At 54.2% G+C, this 18382-nt stretch overlaps 1 protein-coding gene across 3 annotated transcripts in view; it reads right to left on the bottom strand.

Moving 5' to 3' along the window:
• Positions 1 to 18382, bottom strand: part of AGAP3 (ArfGAP with GTPase domain, ankyrin repeat and PH domain 3) — a 258069-nt gene that overhangs the window by 15808 nt on the left and 223879 nt on the right. For all 3 annotated transcript variants that reach the window (XM_048841958.2, XM_075126133.1, XM_075126134.1), the window contains one exon: positions 4784 to 4945. In XM_048841958.2, coding sequence (XP_048697915.2) covers positions 4784 to 4945 — 162 coding nt within the window. The remainder of the gene's footprint in view (positions 1 to 4783; positions 4946 to 18382) is intronic.

Below are 18382 nucleotides of genomic sequence, written 5' to 3'. Positions count from 1 at the left end.
GTGCCACCCGGGGGCTGGGGCTGGCCGCCTGCCATGGGAGGAGGAGCGCACGGGAGGGCCGCGTTAGGGCCGAACGAAGAGGCTCCGGGGAAGGGGAGCGTGCGGGTGACGGTGTCTGTGTGGGGCAGGCAGGAGCTGAGCGCTAGCAGCCGTAATCCCCGGCAAGCTGGTAAATGCAGCTCAGAGAAGTGTTTCCAGTCAGCGAGATGGGCGCTCCCGACAGCCCCTGACAGTCCGCATTAATCACGCCCGGCGCCCACCACAGCTCTTTACTGGCCATCAATTTCCCCCGGGTTTTCAAACTACAAAACAAAGACAAAAGCGCGTCGTTTTGCCGCCGCTGAGAAGCACATTAAGGGGCTGTCAGCTTCTCGCCATGCACCCTGCATCACTCTTTAAGCACATGAGAAGTTCATTATCCCTGGAGCTCTGGCAGCCATGGGGATGCTGGGCTAGGGAGTGTCGCAAAGGCGTCTGCTGCCAGCACATCCCTCGCATGCTCGTCAGGGCTCCTCCTGGCTGCTGAGAGCCAAGCCAAAGGCCTGGAGGAGCCTAGGGCGACAGGCTGGGGCTGCTGGGCAGGGCTCTGAGCTGGCAGTTCCTGGCTTGCTTCATCCCACGGAGTTCAGTGTTGACCCCTCGCAGCCCGACACTGCTCTCCCCAGTCTGGGGATGCTCTCTCCCTGGCCAGCATGGCAGGTGTGCGGCAAGCCCGGAGCGCCCCGGCTTCCCGATGCTCCTGCTGCACTCGCTCGTTTGGTGCCGTACCCTAGCAGCCCGATGGCACCCTTGCCATAGTTTGTTGATGCTCCCTAGCAGCTTGACACGCCGCTCTCTTTAACATGCGACCATGTAAAAAAGCAACAGCTCGTTTGATTTATGATACTTCAGAACAACTAAGATTCAATTGCTCCGCACGTCCCCAGCTCTGATTACCTCCTAAATGAGATAAACTGATGGCAATTTATCCCAGACCTCCCCAACTTTCCCAGGATGCTAACCTGAGAAACTGGCATCAGCACATGGGGCCAGCACGCTGGGCAGGGGCCGCGCCAGGGAGAGCAGGATGCAGAGCATGTGCACACGCTGCCGGGCAGGGAGAGGGGCAGGATGGGGTAGCAGCCCTGACATTAGGACAGCAGTCATGGACGTCTGCCACTGCCCAGGAGGGAGAGGGTTGTCTCAGTTCTGGGAAGTGGACTCCAACCATCTACATAGGAACATTATTTCCCCTGACGTAAGTGACTTGCTGCAGGCACAGCTGTGGGCACACTGAGCGCCCTGCTTTGCCCTGCAAACCATGGCGGCAGCCGGGCAGACCTGTCGGAAGCCTCATGCCTGGGCCTGTCTGACAACAAGCAGCACCCGTGCGGGCAGGTACTAATGCGGTCTGGGCTGCTGCTGCTGATCCAGGCTGCCTTGGAGAACACAGAGCTGGCAAAACACAGCTTTGGGGGGACGCTCCCCTCTCAACTCCTGGCAAGCTCTCCCTGCTCTTCAGCGCGGGCGAGAGCCAGCCTCAGTCCCTCTGGCAGCATGGCTCCAGGACAGGACACTGGCTCCTTGCTGAGCAAGGCATCTCTGTCCCTGAAGGCCCAGCCCCCGCACCCAGGGGCTCTCTCACTTCCCCCGTGTTGAACTGAAGCATTCGTCTTCCCCAGTGGAAAAACTTCCCCGTGGTCACTGGGCCTGGCCACTGAGGTGGAGAGCCAGCGTTGGCAAACAGCAGCAATTCTGGGAGGCTATGACAGCACCTGCATCAGGGCTTACATTGACCTCTGACTACGAGAGAGGAGGAGGGACCTAACGTGGGGGGCAACTGGGTGTTCTTCCACCTATTGCTGCAGCACCAGGTGCTGGCCACGGGACTAGACAGTGCCTATGCAATGCCTCGGAGACATCAAATGCCAAATTACCCCCACTGCCCGGATTCCCAGCGTGGCCCATCCTGCGTGTGACTGTCCGGCTGTGAGCTCACTGGCTGGGGCCGCCGCACACAGTGCCGAGTCCAGCACTCAGTAGTGCGGAAGGGGGCCTGGAGGCGTGCAGGGGAGTAACTTCCATTCTCCCGAGGACCTCTGAGCATGGGAGGGCTGAGCTGGGCTCTCCCAGAAGGAACACACGACTTGGCTCAGGAGGCTTCCGTGTGACTGAGACATTTCCCAGCCATGCTACAGAAGCTGCCTCAGACTGAGCAGAACAGGGCCTACAACCCTCAGCTACAGGCCTCCTGGCTGGTTACAGCTGGACTGCATTGCAGCCCTGGGAGCAAACAGTGCTTCTCCTTAGGAGCAGCCCCAACCGCACAAACAGCCTGGGGCGGGAAAAGGCTTTGTCCTACACAGAGAGCACTGCAGCTCAGGGCCCTCCCTGAGCCCTAATTAATGGCCCTGTCTTCCCCAGCCAAGGGGTGAGATCCAGAGAGACTAATAGAATTAACCCAACTTTTCAGTGCTTTGCTTCACATCCTTATCCTCTTTTTAACATAGGAAATTACATTAGTAAAGTAAGTTTTAAAAAAAGCACACAGAGAAAACAAAAATTCCACCACGTGGAACAATACTGACCCCTCACGGGTCACGATAGGGTTGAGACCTTTAGATCCACAGCACAGACCTCTGCCACTGCACTAAACTGGGTAACTGGCAGCAGTAGAAAGCTGTTATCCTCCATGGGAATGGCGCTGGAGGAGGATTAGACGCATGCCAGCGAGTTTTGCAGCTATTGTTGACAACAGAGGAATGCTGGGAGACTCAGAAATCCTGGGTTCAACTCCTGGCTGGTGATGGGAGTGTGGCTAGTTGGTTACAGACCTTTCTGTCCTGTCTCCCCCAGCATGTCCCTCCCTGGCCAGCCCATCCCCCTATGCTCCTGCTCCCACAGCCTTACCCTGCCCTCGGTGTCCCAGCCCCTGCACTGCAGCAGCAGGCAGCTGCTCCCCCTCCTCCAGGTGCCTGCAGCCTGGGCACCAGCAGGATGAGGACTGAGCACACAGGACAGGAGTCCCGCTACACTCAGTGCCAGCATCTGGCACCACAGTGGCCTCTGGTAGCCGGGAGGGGCAGTGACAAATGAAGTTTGGCACCTGACACTTCACTGGCAAATGAACTTTAATGCCGAGAAATGCGGAGAAATGCACATTGGAGGGGAACATTGTAACTACTTGTACACCTGACGAGTTCTGAATTAACTCTCAACCCAGGAATGGGACCTGGCCTCACTGTAGACAGCTCAGTGGAGTGGAGGCCTCTGCTGTGATCAGACAAGTTACCAAGAAGTTCGGACGCATAAGAAGAGGGGTTAGGGTTAGATTAGATGGTTAGATTGACGTAAATCAATGGTGCAGCAGCATCCGCATCCCATGTGCCACACCAGCACTCACCCCATCTCAGAAAGGGTTTGCAGAACTACCGGGGGCTCAGAGAAGGGAGAGGAGATCGAGTTTTTCCAGGCCCTCAATCAACTATGAAGAGAGATTGAAATACCTGGGATTGTTACGGTACAGAGGAGATGAGAAAGAGGAACATGATAAAGGTCTATAAAATAAAAACTGGTCTAGACAAGGGAGATCGGGAACTTCTCTTCGCCCTGTCTCCTAGCACAGGAACAAGGGGACACTCCATGCAATTACGTGAGAAGTTCAAAACTGGGGAAATACTTTTCCACACAATGCTCTCAGACTGTGGAACTCCCTGTCCCAGGCAGCTGTTGAGGCCAAGAACCTAGCCAGATTCAAAGAGGTACTGGATGTTTATATGGATATCCAGAATTTCCAGAGTTGTCATAACGAACGTTAACGATTTTGAAAGGGGTATTACAGCTCATGCTTCAAAGCTCAGAGATTCCTGTAACTATGAGAGATCAGGCTGAGAGCTCGCATGGGGGAAAACTTATCCCCATCTACTACCGTGGGACGCTTATACCTGATCCTGCCACTGCCACCGGGCACTGGGCTAGCTGGACCTCAGGTCTGATCTAGTCCGGCCATCCCTACATTCCTCAGCCTGCTCAGGCCTGGTTGCTACACATGGAGATGACAGAGAACTTAGCAGTCGGGGCAGATTTTCACTAGGACAGCAAAAGGCTCCTTTCTGAATTTCCCCTGGCAAATGTCAAGGCCGACTCCAAAGCCTGGAGATGCTGGAGCTTCTCAGCACAATGGATGTCAGAGCTTTTTAACTCTCATGTTCCTGAACCTTTCTCAGAAGCTTGGCCCAAGGCAGCCAGACAGAGTCCCAGAGTTAAGGCCAGAAGGCTCTACCAGACCCTCTCCTGTACATTGCAGGCCACCAAGCACGACCCAGCACCCGCCCACCACGCCAGCAACAGGTCAAAGAACGGCACCCCCCAAGAGACTACCTCCTGCATGCCACCGCCGAGCACGGGAGAGACGGGGGCCCCAGCAACGGCAGGGGAAGGAGGGAGCTCGCACTCAGGACGAGAAGTTCCAATCGCTACAGCTGAGCACATTTATAAGCAAATGAAAATAGGATCTTACACTGGCAGGTGTCTGGCAGCCTCTCCTATGGGCCCTCCCAGGTCCACCGCTGGTGTCAGAAACAAACAAATACATACCCAGAGCAGCAGCTGGCACGGGAGCATGGTCCCTGCTCCCCGCTGCAGGGGAGAAAGTGAGGGCAGACAAGCTGGGCTGGAAGTTCATTTCCATCAAAGGGTGGAGAGCTCAGGATTTGTGCCACCAATGTACCGTAGGGGACCGGGGCTCCCCCAGGTACAACTGGCTGCTTGCGGCTGCCCCAGCAGAATGACAGACACTTCCTACCTTCTGCTGCTGTGCTGGGGCCATCAGGGCGGGCTGTCCCTGTGCTCTTTTTCCTGCGGTGTTTCTTCCTGTTTGCATGAGGGGATGGAGGCGGCTCCAGCTTCGGGCTCGCAGTGTTGGACATATTTGGGCTGGAACTGAGAGCATCTGAGGTGCCGTTAGCTTTGGAGAGAAAGAGAAACGGCGACATTTAGAGACCTCAGCACCACCATGCTCAGACCCGCCTGACTCCCTCCCACAGAGGCAGCCCAAGACTCTCCACCCTGTCCCACAGAGACAGCCCAAGACACCCCACCCTGCCCCACAGAGACGCCCTGAACATCCCCGCCTGCTCCTGTCCCACAGAGATGCCCCAAACATCCCCGCCTGCTCCTGTCCCACAGAGATGCCCCGAACATCCCTGCCTGCTCCTGTCCCACAGAGATGCCCCGAACATCCCTGCCCACTCCTGTCCCCGAGACAGCCTTGGTCACCCCACACTGCCACACAGAGATGCCTTGAACATCTCTGCCTGCTCCTGTCCCACAGAGATGCCCCAGTTGCCCCACTCTGCCCCACAGAGACAGCCCCAGATGCCTCACCCTGTCCCACAGAGACATCCCAAACATCCCCGCCCGCTCTTGTCCCACAGAGATGCCCCAGACACCCCACCCTGTCCCACAGAGACACCTCAAATATCCCCGTCTGCTCCCATCCACCAGAGACAGCCCCAGATACCCTATCCTGCCCCTGAGAGATGCCCAGAACATCCCCGCCTGACTCCCTTCCACTGAGACGCCCTGAACACCCCCGTCTGCCCCCACCCATCAGAGATGTCCCAGCTGCCCCCCACTGCCCAGGCAGGCCGTGGGATGCCCCACCCTGCTCCACGAGTTGGGCCCTGTCCCCAGAGGGAGGTGTGGTGGCTGGGGAGCGCACACCTGCTGGGAGTCCCCACCTAGGCCCTACTCAGGTGCTCTGCTGCGGCTGGCAGCCATCCCCAGGCCCAGCACAGGACTCCTCCTCCAGAGGCGATGACTGGGCTGCCCCTCTCAGGAGCCCGAGCAGGATAGGCTTCAGAGGCTGCCGATACGGAGCTGCAGAAGCCGTATCCCCGGTAGCAAAGCACCAAATTTATCCTCAATCATACTGTTCCTTACAATTAATAGCAGAATTAGAAACAATCAGGGAGCTGCCTAATTACTGTCAATTAGAGCGCGCTAATCAAGCTCCGCTCACACACACACACGCTGCCGCTGCACTCACCATTAAATGTCAAATTTCATTAGAGACCAGCAACAAAATCAAAAGCCTGACATTCAATTTCAGCAGCGCACACAGCACAGGCTTCCAATCAGCATAAAAATGCAGACTCCGGGGAAGGCAGCGAGGTGCGGGCGCCTCGCTCCGTTGTTAACCCTCTCTGAAATATGCTTCTGCCTCCCCCGAGGCCAAGTGCTGGGCCTCTGCTCAGAGCCCCGGCCCAAGGCCCCCCGATAGCCTCCCTCTCTGCAGGCTCTGACCCCCGCTTTGGCCTGAATACGGACCCTGGACTTCGGAAAAGCAGACTTTGACTCCCTCAGGGAACTGATGGGCAGGATCCCCGGGGAGAATAACATGAGGGGGAAAGGAGTCCAGGAGAGCTGGCTGTATTTTAAAGAATCCTTATTGAGGTTACAGTGACAAACCATCGGGATGTGTAGAAAGAATAGTAAATATGGCAGGCGACCAGCTTGGGTTAACAGTGAAATCCTTGCTGATCTTAAACGCAAAAAAGAAGCCTACAAGAAGTGGAAACTTGGTGGGATGACCAGGGAGGAGTATAGCAATATTGCTCGAGCATGCAGAGGTGTAATCAGGAAGGCCAAATCACACACACTGGAGTTGCAGCTAGCAAGAGATGTTAAGAGTAACAAGAAGGGTTTCTTCAGGTATGTTAGCAACAAGAAGGAAGTCAAGGAAAGTGTGGGCCCCTTACTGAATGAGGGAGGCAACCTAGTGACAGAGGATGTGGAAAAAGCTAATGTACTCAATGCTTTTTTTGCCTCTGTCTTCACAAACAAGGTCAGCTCCCAGACTGCTGCACTGGGCAGCACAACATGGGGAGGAGGTGACCAGCCCTCTGTGGAGAAAGAAGGGGTTTGGGACTATTTAGAAAAGCTGGACGAGCACAAGTCCATGGGGCCGGATGCGCTGCACCCTAGAGTGCTAAAGGAGTTGGCAGGTGTGATTGCAGAGCCATTGGCCATTTTCTTTGAAAACTCGTGGCGATCGGGGGAAGTCCCGGACGACGGAAAAAAGGCTAATGTAGTGCCCATCTTTAAAAAAGGGAAGGAGGAGGATCCTGGGAACTACAGGCCAGCCAGCCTCACGTCACTCCCTGGAAAAATCATGGAGCAGGTCCTCAAGGAATCAATTCTGAAGCACTTAGAGGAGAGGAAAGTGATCAGGAACAGTCAGCATGGATTCACCAAGGGCAAGTCATGCCTGACTAATCTAATTGCCTTCAATGACGAGATAACTGGCTCTGTGGATGAGGGGAAAGCAGTGGACGTGTTGTTCCTTGACTTTAGCAAAGCTTTTGACACAGTCTCCAACAGTATTCTTGCCAGCAAGTTAAAGAAGTATGGGTTGGATGAATGGACTATAAGGTGGAGAGAAAGCTGGCTAGATTGTCGGGCTCAACGGGTAGTGATCAATGGCTCCATGTCTAGTTGGCAGCCGGTATCAAGAGGAGTGCCCCAAGGGTGGGTCCTCAGGCCGGTTTTGTTCAATATCTTCATAAATGGTCTGGAGGATGGTGTGGATTGCACCCTCAGCAAGTTTGCAGATGACACTTAGCTGGGAGGAGAGGTAGGTACGCTGCAGGGTAGGGATAGGATACAGAGGGCCCTAGACAAATTAGAGGATTGGGCCAAAAGAAATCTGATGAGGTTCAACAAGGACAAGTGCAGAGTCCTGCACTTAGGATGGAAGAATCCAATGCACCGCTACAAACTAGGGACCGAATGGCTTGGCAGCAGTTCTGCAGAAAAGGACCCAGGGGTTACAGTGGACGAGAAGCTGGATATGAGTCAACTGTATGCCCTTGTTGCCAAGAAGGTCAATGGCATTTTGGGCTGTATATGCAGTGGCATTGCCAGCAGATCAAGGGACATGATCATTCACCTCTATTTGACATTGGTGAGGCCTCATCTGGAGTACTGTGTCCAGTTTTGGGCCCCACACTACAAGAAGGATGTGGAAAAATTGGAAAGCATCCAGCAGAGGGCAACAAAAATTATTAGGGGACTGGGACACATGACTTATGAGGAAAGGCTGAGGGAACTGGGATTGTTTAGTCTGCGGAAGAGAAGAATGAGGTGGGATTTGATAGCTGCTTTCAACTACCTGGAAGGGGGTTCCAAAGAGGATGGATCTAGACTGTTCTCAGTGGTGGCAGATGACAGAACGAGGAGTAATGGTCTCAAGTTGCAGTGGGGGAGGTTTAGGTTGGATGTTAGGAAAAACTTTTTCACTAGGAGGGTGGTGAAGCACTGGAATGCGTTACCTAGGGAGGTGGTGGAATCTCCTTCCTTAGAAGTTTTTAAGGTCAGGCTTGACAAAGCCCTGGGTGTGAAGATTTAGTTGGGGACTGGTCCTGCTTTGAGCAGGGGGTTGGACTAGATGACCTCCTGAGGTCCCTTCTAACCCTGATATTCTATGATTTTATGACCTCTGGTGCAACAGGAGCAGGGAGATGCTGGAACAAGAGGCAGCATGGGCAAATGGGCAGGGTACTGGGCTGGAACTCAGGGGATTCCGGTTCCACTCCCAACCCTGCTACTGACCCCCCATGGGATCCTTGGCCAAGTCGCTTCCTTTCTCTCGGCCTGTCCCCCCGTCTGTTAGTCTGTGAGCTCGGCCCAGCACAGCCCATCTCTTGCTGTGTGCCCAGTGCTCTGCGGGACGGCCCAGAGCCAAACAGAGCAGTACTAGCGGGATGGAGAAGGCTGGGACAGCCTCACGAGGTAGCGCCCAGGGCCCTTTAACACTAGTTAGGATACAGCCCTGCAGAACACTCCTGGTCTGCCTCGGCCAAGGGACTGAGGGGGCCCCAGGCTCTGTCTACACCACAGAGCCTGTGCCAGCACGACCCCTAGTCTGGACACTGCGTACACCCACAGAAGCGTTTCCATCAGCACAGCAGTAACACCACTTCCCTGAACGAAGTCAGCAACGCCGACGGATGCCCTCGTCCGTCGGGATAGCTGTCGGTCAGGGATCTGGCTTTCACACTCCCTGACCAGCAGAGCTATGCCAACCTACCTTTTACAGGTTGCTCAAGCCTTGGTATAAAAGCGTCTCTCTCTAGTGTCTCACGCTCACCCTCAGCGGAGACGCACAGGAGCTGGGGGTTTCTGCCACCAATTATCCGCAGGGAAAGAGTTCACAGAGTTGACAATTAAGGCAGCTGAGTCTAATAAATGGAATCAATTCCCCATACCAACCACTCACGCCAGGGCAGGGCCGCCATTTCTTGGCACTGGAAATGGCTACTTCCCAGGCACACGGAGGAGCTGCTGTACTTGGCGCAGGCCCGAGACACACACAAGCCGGTTCAAGAGTCACTGGGTCTGGTCTACCGAGAATGCTGAACCAGTGTAACTAATGGTGCCATGTTAACCGGGTTAGCTAACGCAGCACTGCTGTGTGCAGGGGGGACGGGACCTGTTAGGGCAGCCTGCCCTGGTATCTAGGCCGAGACAAGCAGCTCAGTCACTTCCCTCCCTGCAGGACTCTGGCAGGTAGCTCTGCTCCTGGTGACCTGCTGCTCAGTGTGTTCCAGCATCGACCCTCTTGCCCCGTGGTCTCGGACAGCACCTCCCCATAGGTAGCAGGTCCGGGGTAGGCATCTCCCAACATCTGCCGTGGTGGAGGCGGATGCAAAGGAGTCATGTAGCTGCTTTGCAATGTCCTTAGCCTCCCTAACTCTGTCCTCTCTGTAGTGACCGCGCCGGTTCTCTTGCAGGCGCCTTCCTTCTGATTCTCCCGGAGACCAAGAGCCCTGGACATCCCTGTGCAGTGGAGTCCCTGCGGCGCACGCAGGGAAGGGGACAGGACTGTGCGCCAGCTCTGCTCCTCAGCTCACCTGGAACCCTGGGGCTGGCTTGTGGGTTTGATCTCTGACAGGACCCTTCCCCATAGCTCCCCTTCCCCCCACCCCTTTGCACAGCTGTGCCCAGTTGTGAGGCTGGTGCACAGATGGTGGGATGCAGGAAATGGAAGGCTGCTCTCCCGTCGTAACAGTGACAATACCCCACTGCTCTCTGGCTCTGGGCAGGAGTCAGAGACTCTAGTGCCGGCCCAGAAAATTACCAGGAAAGTGGAACTGACCTGATAGGCCGAGGAGCATGCCCTCTCCCCGGTCCGCCTTGCCTGTTCTGGTCTCCCTTTTGGCTGGGTTACAGAGCATGAGTGAGGTTCTGTCTGTCCCACCAGAACCCACTGGGTGGCCAGTGCGCCCCGGTGCAAACGGCGGGGAGCTCCCTGCTGAGCAGACACGCACTCGGCAGCTCCTTCAGACACACAATTAGCTCTGGAGCTGAGATCTCCACCCCCTCCGTGTCACTGAGAATTGGCAGCGACTCGTTCCCTATTTGTATCAATCTCAGGGTTACTTTGCATGAAATGAGTGGATTGCTCGGGGTGGCAGCAGGCAGAGGCGGCTCCGTCGTGTGGAACGTGAGCAGAAAGGCCACCACGCCCCTCTGGAAGCTCCTGGACCAGCGTGGGGCGCGATGCAACCTGGCCCCCGCCCTGAGCAGCAGCATGCGCCAAGCACAGCCCCTGCCAGCCTCTGCAAGTGGGCTGAAAACCCGGGCACGAGCCAACAGCCAGCAAGCCTGAGGACAGGCAGGCAAATAGCAGGTCTAGCCTGCGCTGGGGCCCATGAGCCCACCTGAGCCCTGGCTTCACAGGGGCACATACATCATCACAAAGGCACCTGGCTGGGGGGTGGGGTAGATTCCACCCCAGCCCACCACCCACCTCTGCATGTCTGTGAATTCCGGCACTGCCTGATCACCAGCCCACTAAAGAGAGCACGTGTGTGCAAGGACGTGCAAAGAGATGTTACAAAGGTGAGCGGCTCGCCCACACACGGGGTAGGAGCCCTGCAGTGTTGGGATGGGTGGCTCCCCCATGTCTTGGGAGACCTGAGGGGTCGGGGTGGGCAGCACCCTCATGTCTGGGGGGACCCTGTTGTATCGGGGTGGGTGGCTTCCCCATGGTCAGGGGGACCCAGAGGTAACAGGGTGGGCGGTTCCCCCGTGCCTGGGGAGACACCTGCGGTATCGGGGTGGGCGGCTCCCCTAAGGTCAGAAGGACCCTGAGGTATCAGGTTGAGGTGGCTCCTCCATGCCCCGGGGGATCCTGCAGGCAAATGTCCAGGGGGACCCTCTGGCAAATGAAGTGAAGAGAAGGAGGCGGGTGGTGGTGGCCGGGGACTCTCCCCTCAGGGGGACTGAGTCATCTATCTGCCGCCCTGACCGGGAAAACCGAGAAGTCTGCTGCTTGCCAGGAGCTAGGATTCACGATGTGACGGAGAGACTGCCGAGACTCATCAAGCCCTCGGATCGCTACCCCTTCCTGCTTCTCCACATGGGCACCAATGATACTGCCAAGAATGACCTTGAGCAGATCACTGCGGACTACGTGGCTCTGGGAAGAAGGATAAAGGAGTCTGAGGCGGAAGTGGTCTTCTCGTCCATCCTCCCCGTGGAAGGAAAAGGCCTGGGCAGAGACCGTCGAATCGTGGAAGCCAATGTATGGCTACGCAGGTGGTGTCGGTGAGATGGCTTTGGATTCTTTGACCATGAGATGGTGTTCCAAGAAGGAGGAGTGCTAGGCAGAGACGGGCTCCACCTAACGAAGAGAGGGAAGAGCATCTTCGCAAGCAGGCTGGCTAACCTAGTGAGGGGGGCTTTAAACTAGATTCACCAGGAGAAGGAGACCAAAGCCCTGAGGTAAGTGGGGAAGTGGGATACCGGGAGGAGGCACGAGCAGAAGTGCGCGAGCGGGGAGGGCTCCTGCCTCATACTGAGAAAGAGGGACGATCAGCGAGTTATCTCAAGTGCCTATACACAAATGCAAGAAGCCTGGGAAACAAGCAGGGAGAACTGGAAGTCCTGGCAAAGTCAGGGAATTATGATGTGATTGGAATAACAGAGACTTGGTGGGATAACTCACATGACTGGAGTCCTGTTATGGATGGTTATAAACTGTTCAGGAGGGACAGGTAGGGCAGAAAAGGTGGGGGAGTTGCACTGTATGTAAGGGAGCAGTATGACTGCTCAGTGCTCTGGTATGAAACTGCAGAAAAACCTGAGAGTCTCTGGATTAAGTTTAGAAGCGTGAGCAACAAGGGTAATGTGGTGGTGGGAGTCTGCTATAGACCACCAGACGAGGGGAATGAGGTGGACGCGGCTTTCTTCTGGCAACTCGCAGAAGCTACTAGATCACATGCCCTGGTTCTCATGGGAGACTTCAATCACCCTGATATCTGCTGGGAGAGCAATACAGCGGTGCACAGACAATCCAGGAAGTTTTTGGAAAGTGTAGGGGACAATTTCCTGGTGCAAGTGCTGGAGGAACCAACTAGGGGCAGAGCTCTTCTTGACTTGCTGCTCACAAACCGGGAAGAATTAGTAGGGGAAGCAAAAGTGGATGGGAACCTGGGAGGCAGTGACCATGAGATGGTCGACTTCAGGATCCTGACACAAGGAAGAAAGGAAAGCAGCAGAATACAGACCCTGGACTTCAGAAAAGCAGACTTTGAGAACCTCAGGGAACTGATGGGCAAGATCCCCTGGAAGAATAACATGAGGGGGAAAGGAGTCCAGGAGAGCTGGCTTTATGTTAAAGAATTCTTATTGAGGTTACAGGGACAAACCATCAGGATGTGTAGAAAGAATAGTAAATATGGCAGGTGACCAGCTTGGCTTAACAGTGAAATCCTTGCTGATCTTAAACACAAAAAAGAAGCTTACAAGAACTGGAAGATTGGACAAATGACCGGAGATGAGTATAAAAATATTGCTCGGGCATGCAGGAGTGAAATCAGGAAGGCCAAATCACATCTGGAGTTGCAGCTAGCAAGAGATGTTAAGAGTAACAAGAAGGGTTTCTTCAGGTATGTTGGCAACAAGAATAAAGTCAAGGAAAGTGTGAGCCCCTTACTGAATGAGGGAGGCAACCCAGTGACAGAGGATGTGGAAAAAGCTAATGTACTCAATGCTTTTTTTGCCTCTGTCTTCACAAACAAGGTCAGCTCCCAGACTGCTGCACTGGGCAGCACAACATGGGGAGGAGGTGACCAGCCCTCTGTGGAGAAAGAAGTGGTTCAGGACTATTTAGAAAAGCTGGACGAGCACAAGTCCATGGGGCCGGATGCACTGCATCCGAGAGTGTTAAAGGAGTTGGCGGATGTGATTGCAGAGCCATTGGCCATGATCTTTGAAAACTCATGGCGATTGGGGGAGATCCCGGACGACTGGAAAAAGGCTAATGTAGTGCTCATCTTTAAAAAAGGGAAGGAGGATGATCCTGGGAACTACAGGCCAGTCAGCCTCACCTCAGTCCCTGGAAAAATCATGGAGTAGGTCCTCAAGGAATCAATTCTGAAGCACTTAGAGGAGAGGAAAGTGATCAGGAACAGTCAGCATGGATTCACCAAGGGCAAGTCATGCCTGACTAATCTAATCCTCTGTGACGAGATAACTGGTTCTGTGGATGAAGGGAAAGCTGTGGACGTGTTGTTCCTTGACTTTAGCAAAGCTTTTGACACGGTCTCCCACAGTATTCTTGTCAGCAAGTTAAAGAAGTATGGGTTGAATGAATGGACTATAAGGTGGATAGAAAGCTGGCTAGATTGTCGGGCTCAACGGGTAGTGATCAATGGCTCCATGTCTAGCTGGCAGCCGGTATCAAGAGGAGTGCCCCAAGGGTTGGTCCTCGGGCCAGTTTTGTTCAATATCTTCATAAATGATCTGGAGGATGGTGTGGATTGCACCCTCAGCAAGTTTGCAGATGACACTTAGCTGGGAGGAGAGGGAGATACACTGGGGGGTAGGGATAGGATACAGAGGGCCCTAGACAAATTAGAGGATTGGGCCAAAAGAAATCTGATGAGGTTCAACAAGGATAAGTACTGAGCCCTGCACTTAGGACAGAAGAATCTCATGCACCGCTACAGACTAGGGACCGAATGGCTCGGCAGCAGTTCTGCAGAAAAGGACCTAGGGGTTACAGTGGATGAGAAGCTGGATATGAGTCAGCAGTGTGCCCTTGTTGCCAAGAAGGCCAATGGGATTTTGGGCTGTATAAGTAGGGGCATTGCCAGCAGATCGAGGGACGTGATCGTCCCCCTCTATTCGACATTGGTGAGGCCTCATCTGGAGTACTGTGTCCAGTTTTGGGCCCCACACTACAAGAAGGATGTGGAAAAATTGGAGAAAGTCCAGCGGAGGGCAACAAAAATGATTAGGGGACTGGAACACATGATTCATGAGGAGAGTCTGAGGGAACTGGGATTGTTTAGTCTGCGGAAGAGAAGAGTGAGGTGGGATTTAATAGCTGCTTTCAACTACCTGGAAGGGGGTTCCAAAGAGGATGGATCTAGACTGTACTCAGTGGTAGCAGATGACAGAACAAGGAGTAATGGTCTGAAGTTGCAGTGGGGGAGGTTTTATGTTGGATATTATGAAAAACTTTTTCACTAGGAGGTTGGTAAAACACTGGGATGCGTTACCTAGGGAGGGGGTGGACTCTCCTTCCTTAGAAGTTTTTAAGGTCAGGCTTGACAAAGCCCTGGCTGGGATGATTTAATTGGGGATTGGTCCTGCTTTGAGCAGTGGGTTGGACTACATGACCTCCTGAGGTCCCTTCCAACCCTGATATTCCATGATTCTAAGCGTAAAAATACAATTAGTCAGGCAAAAAAAGAATTTGAAGAACAGCTAGCAAAAGACTCAAAAAGTAATAGCAAGAAGTACATCAGAAGCAGGAAGCCTGCTAAACAACCAGTGAGGCCACTGGACATTCGAGATGCTAAAGGAGCACTCAAGGACGATAACGTCATTGCAGAGAAACCAAATGAATTCTTTACATCCGTCTTCATGGCTGAGGATGTGAGGGAGAGTCCCAAACCTGAGGCATTCTTTTTAGGTGACAGATCTGAGGGACTGTCCCAGATTGAGGTGTCATTAGAGGAGGTTTTGGAACAAATTGATGAACTAAACAGTAATAAGTCAGGAGGGCCAGACGGTATTCACCCAGCAGTTCTGAGGGAACTCAAATATGAAATTGCAGGACTACTAACTGTAGTCTGTAACCTATCATTTAAATCAACCTCTGTACCATGTGACGCCAATTTTTAAAAAGGGCTCCAGAGGTGACCCCGGCAATTACAGGCCAGTAAGCCTGACTTCAGCTCTGGGCAAACTGGTTGAAACTATAGAAAAGAACAAAATTGTCAGACACACAGATGAACGTAATTTGTTGGGGGAAGTGTCAACATGGTTTTTGTAAAGGGAAATCATGCCTCACCAATCTACTAGAATTTTTTGAAGGAGTCAACAAGCATGTGGACAAGGGGGATCCAGTGGACATAGTGTACTTAGATTTTCAGAAAGCCTTTGACAAGGTCCCTCACCAAAGGCTCTTAAGCAAAGTAAGTAGTCATGGGATAAGAGGGAAGGTCCTCTCCTGGACTGGTAACTGGTTAAAAGGTAGGGAAAAAAAGGGTAGGAATAAATGATCAGTTTTCAGAATGGAGAGAGGTAAATAGTGGTGTCCCCAGGGGTCTGTACTGGGACCAGTCCTATTCAACATATTCATAAATGATCTGGAAAATGGGGTAAACAGTGAGGTGGCAAAATTTTCAGAGGATACAAAACTACTCAAGATAGTTAAATCCCAGGCAGACTGCGAAGAGCTACAAAAGGATCTCTCAAAACTGCGTGATGGGGCAACAAAATGGCAGATGAAATTAAATGCTGATAAATGCAAAGTAATGCACATTGGAATACATAATCCCAGCTATACGTATAAAATGATGGGGTCTAAATTAGCTGTTACCACTCGAGAAAGAGAGCTTGGAGTCACTGTGGATAGTTCTCTGGAAACATCCACTCACTATGCAGCAGCAGTCAAAAAAGTGAACAGAATGCTGGGAATCATTAAGAAAGGGATAGATAATGAGACAGAAAATATCATCTTGACTCTATATAAATCCAGGGTACGCCCACAACTTGAATACTGTGTGCAGATGTGGTCGCCCCATCTCAAAAAAAATATATTGGAATTGGAAAAGGTTCAGAAAAGGGCAACAAAAATGATGAGGGGTCTGGAGCGTCTGCCGTATGAGGAGAGATTAATAAGACTGGGACTGTTCAGCTTGGAAAAGGGACGACTGAGGGGCGATAGGATAGAGGTCTATAAAATCATGACTGGTGTGGAGAAAGTGAATAGGGAAGTGTTATTTACTCCTTCTCATAACACAAGAACTAGGGGTCACCCAATGAAATTAATAGGCAGACGGTTTAAAAAGAACTAAAGGAAGTATTTCTTCACACAATGCACAGTCAACCTATGGAACTCCTTGCCAGAGGCTGTTGTGAAGACCAAGACCATAACAGGTTCAAAAAAGAACTAGATAAGTTCATGGAGGATAGGTCCATCAATGGCTATTAGCCAGGATGGGCAGGGAGGGTGTCCCTAGCCTCTGTTTGCCAGAAGCTGGGAATGAGTGACAGGGAATGGATCACTTGATGATTACCGGTTCTGTTCATTCCCTCTGGGCATTGGAACAGAATACTGGGCTAGATGGACCTTTGGTCTGACTCAGATGGCCCATTCTTATGTTTTTACCAGGGCAAGCATGGGGAGACCTCGGCAGTATTGGGATGGGAGGCTTCCCCATATTGGGGAGACACCTGCTGTATCAAGGGGTCAGGTCCCCTATGCCCGGGGGGGACCCTGTGGTATTGGGGGGAGCAGCTCCCTGTGCCTGGGGAGTCACCTGCAGTATCGGGGCGGGGAGACACCTGTGGTATTGGGGTGAGTGGCTCCCTCATGTCCAGGGGAACTCTGCGGTATCAGGGTGATCAGATCCCTCATATACAGGGGGGACCCTACGGTTTGGGGTGGGTGGCGCCCCCATGTACAGGGGGGACCCTACGGTTTGGGGTGGGTGGTGCTCCCATGTACAGGGGGACACCTACGGTAACAGGGTGGGTGGCGCCCCCATGTGGGGGGGGGACCCTGTGGTATTGGGGTGGGCGGCTCCCCCATGTGCAGGGGGACCCTGCAGTATCAGGAGTCAGCTCCCCCACATTCAGGGAGAACCTACAGTGACAGGGTGGGTGGCTCCCCATGTCCAGGGAAACCCTGAAGTACTGGGGCAAGCATGAGGAGACACCTACAGTATCAAGGGGTCCGCTCCCCCATGTCCAGGGAACCATGTGGTGTCAGGGTGGGCGGCTCCCCCATGTACAAGGGGGACCCTGTGGTATTGGGGTGGGCGGCTCCCCCAGGTACAGGGGGGACCCTGAAGTATCGGGGTGGGTGGCTACCCCATGTTGGGGAGACACCTACAGTATCGAGGGTTCAGCTCCCCTATGCCCGCGGGAACCCTGTGATATTGGGGGGAGCAGCTCCCCCAGGTACAGGGGGAACCCTGTGGTATTGGGGTGGGCGGCTCCCTGTGCCCGGGGAGACACCTGCAGTATCAGGGTGGGCTGCTCTCCCATGTCCAGGGGGACCCTGTGGTATTGGGGTGAGTGGTTCCCCCACGTACAGGGGGGACTCTGTGGTATTGAGGGGCAGCTCCCCTATGTCCGGGGGGACTCTGCGGTTTTGGCGGACAGCTTCCCTATGTCCAGGGGGACACCTGCGGTATTGGGGTGGGTAGCTCCCTCGTGTCCGGGGGGACCCTGAGGTATCGGGGTGAGCAGCACCTCCATGTACAGGAGAGACCCTGCGGTCTCGGGGGGCAGCTTCCCCATGCCCGGGGAGACACCTGTGGTGTCGGGGTGGGCAGCTCCCCCTGGCCTGGGGAGACACCTGTGGTATCGGGGTGAGCGGCTCCCCCATGTGCAGAGGATCCTGTGGTATCGGGGGCAGCTCCCCCTTACAGGGCAGGGTAGGGCAGGGCAGGGCACGGAGGGGCTCCATGTGGGGCAGGGCCCTGTGTGGCCGCGGGTGTGGTGGCCAGCCTGGCTCTGGCTGGCTGGCTGCTCTGGAGGGAGAGGAGCGTGGGAGCTGGCCCTGCCCTGCTCAGTGTCCGACGGGGGAGCGCGAGCACATTCATGCTCAGAGCTGCGCCCCTCCGCTCCCGTCGCCGGCGCTGCCCCATCAGCGGCAGCAGTCTGATTAATTCGCTTCCAGCAGGGAGCTGATGGGGCCAGTGATGGAGCCGCGGCACCAGGCGCGCTGAAATTGATAGTTTTTCACAGTTACAAATGAGGAGCCTCCTCAGCTGCAAATGGCGCCCGCACAGTCGGACTCCGGTAATGATCATAAAGAGGCTCTCTTTAAACTGCGAAAGCCCCTGGGACTGAGCGGGGGGGCGGCTGCCGC

This window comes from Caretta caretta, chromosome 2 (assembly GCF_965140235.1).
Source record: "Caretta caretta isolate rCarCar2 chromosome 2, rCarCar1.hap1, whole genome shotgun sequence".
Classification (NCBI taxonomy): domain Eukaryota; kingdom Metazoa; phylum Chordata; order Testudines; family Cheloniidae; genus Caretta; species Caretta caretta.
Note: the sequence above shows the minus strand (reverse complement) of the source record. Positions and strands in the feature narration are given on the sequence as shown.